The sequence below is a fragment of the Arachis hypogaea genome, chromosome 6 (assembly GCF_003086295.3).
Source record: "Arachis hypogaea cultivar Tifrunner chromosome 6, arahy.Tifrunner.gnm2.J5K5, whole genome shotgun sequence".
Lineage (NCBI taxonomy): Eukaryota > Viridiplantae > Streptophyta > Magnoliopsida > Fabales > Fabaceae > Arachis > Arachis hypogaea.
Genome location: NC_092041.1, coordinates 34,213,942 through 34,216,210, shown reverse-complemented (window position 1 = coordinate 34,216,210; position 2,269 = coordinate 34,213,942). Strand labels below are relative to the sequence as shown.

General features: G+C 38.6%; 1 protein-coding gene across 1 annotated transcript; it reads left to right on the top strand.

Annotated features, from left to right (window-relative positions):
- Positions 1-1,070: 1,070 nt before the first annotated feature.
- On the top strand, positions 1,071-1,723 carry LOC112805501 (protein MAIN-LIKE 2-like). Its single transcript, XM_025847877.1, has 3 exons — positions 1,071-1,292; positions 1,407-1,547; positions 1,637-1,723. Exons 1-3 carry the CDS (start codon positions 1,071-1,073, stop codon positions 1,721-1,723), a joined length of 450 nt encoding a protein of 149 aa, XP_025703662.1.
- Positions 1,724-2,269: the final 546 nt, after the last annotated feature.

Genomic DNA, 2,269 nt, shown 5'->3' with positions numbered 1-2,269 from the left:
TATAGCATATTTTTTTCTTGTGTCAGTACCGTAGAATTTTTTTAATAATTTAGACAAATTTTAAGACAAATTACACAAACCAATATTAATTCGAATCAGTTAAATTCAAATTATATGTGACCACATTAAATCGAATTGATCCAATTCAAATTATACATGCATGCTTTTTATAATGGTAATTCGAATCACAATGATACGAACTACACACACGAGTCTCTACTAGTTCGAAGTAGCCTAATTCGAACTAGCCCACTTTTTAGTGTACATAATAATTCGAAACAAGCTGTTTCAAATTATACACGGTTTAGGCTACCCATGGTAATTCGAATTGCAGCCATTCGAATTACAAAGCCTTTCTCTATAAATAGAATTCGAATTAAACTCATTCGAACTATAATCTCAAACTCTTGTCCCACCAAATGCCAGAGAAAACTCTTTTTCTAAAACTCCAACAAAGTGTTCAATAGAATATTCAGCTGATGGGGGATAATTCGGACCGACTTTATCATTTGGATGGGGTCGACCATATAGCTGGTATCATTAACGATGAGGTTAGTGTGAACTTTTTCTTTTAAAATAGAATTTAATGTGTTATTTTTATATTTTTGCCTTTTATTTATTGTAATGGTAATCATTATTTACCGTTGTTAAGTTAGATAGAGTTGTTATATAAGTGCTTATATTAGTAGTTATATTAGTGGTTTATTAGTGATTACAAATAAATAGAAAAGTATGCATGGTAAAGATAACGGAGGGTAAAACTAGAGTAAGAACTTTTTTGTTAACATGAATAGTAATTATTGAAGTAAATTTATCAGTATTAATATTATACTATTTTTAAGAAAATATTTTAAAAATATTTTCTTATTAGGCCTAATTTGATGTATATGCTGATTTTATTTTCCATCTTAACTCGTAACATGATTTGGTAGAGTACAAGTTGTATTTTTTGGATTAAGATATGAATTAGTGAATGATGTTGTATAAATATGTTCCTAGCTGAGAGACAATCTGATATATTCTTTATGCAGCCCCACCGATATATTACGAGCATGCGACAGCAGTAGGATATGCGCTTGGACGAGAGGTACGTTCCGTACTTGCAGATGGCCGGTTTATACCATCTTGTAAGACTGAACGAGAGCTGGCTTAGGCTGGATGAGCCCCTGGTTAGTCCATTCATGGAGCACTGGCGTCCAGAGATGCACACGTTTTATATGCCGTTCGAGAAGTGCACGATTACACTACAGGACGTGGCATACCAGTTAGGGCTGCCGATTAATGGACATTATGTTAGTGGTTGCCTAATAAATTTTCAAACGTACATTGAGGGTGGTCGCCCGGCTTGGGCATAGTTCGAGGAGCTGCTGGGTATATTGCCTCCTGTGAACTGCAGCTGATTCCAGGAGACATTTGGAGAGCTTCCTGATGGAGCTGATGCGCCCACTGTTAGGAGGTATGCCTGGGTCTATATCATAAAGCTGTTAGGGACACAACTATTTGGTGATAAGTCTGGTACTCGCATTCACATTAGGTGGCTGGCATACGTAGCTAGGCTTGAGGACATGGGTGGATACAGCTAAGGATCAGCTGCTCTTTCGTGGTTATACCGATGCATGTGCTGCATGGCAAACAGACACGTGGTGAAGTTAGCAGGACCGTTACAGCTGCTTCAGTCATGGATTTTCTGGCGGTTTCTTGGATTCAGACTCACTGGATATGATACATTCGGCTGGCCTTTGGCCTCGAGCTACTATTATATTCAAATGCTTTAATTGTCACAATTATTAGGCATTAGTGTCGTGGTATGCTATTATTTTATTCTATTCACAAGTATGAGGTCCATTATACCGTTTACCTCCCAAACGCCTTTGCGCTGGTGGAGACTAATCCTAATCAACCCTGTGCACCCATTGCCAAATTCAGTACACTTTTCATGGTACTTGCGATAATCAGACTCTACCACTTTGTATTGTACCCCGCATCAGATGCTATATGTCTTCACGCTTAACACGGCCTCCTTTTTGTCCTAAAACTGCTTACCAATCTGAAACTCTAATAGACCTCTGGTACCCTGAGTATCTATGGAACCAAATCCAATAGGTTCGCCAGGAACCCCCTCCTATCTAATGGCATCCAAGTCCAAAGATGAAAAGTGCGGAGGGTACTGCTAACTCCCTGAACTGGATGCTCCATCAACCCCAGCTGGATTACTCGCTGCTATGTCATCACAGCGGCAATGATGTTCGACTCTACATCATTAGCATCA

Coding starts and splice junctions, on each gene's coding strand:
- LOC112805501 (XM_025847877.1), top strand. CDS start 1,071: ATGCGCTTGGACGAGAGGTACGTTCCGTACTTGCAGATGGCCGGTTTA. Junction 1,293..1,406: donor TGCCGATTAATGGACATTAT/GTTAGTGGTTGC, acceptor AGCTGATTCCAG/GAGACATTTGGAGAGCTTCC. Junction 1,548..1,636: donor ACATTAGGTGGCTGGCATAC/GTAGCTAGGCTT, acceptor CATGGCAAACAG/ACACGTGGTGAAGTTAGCAG.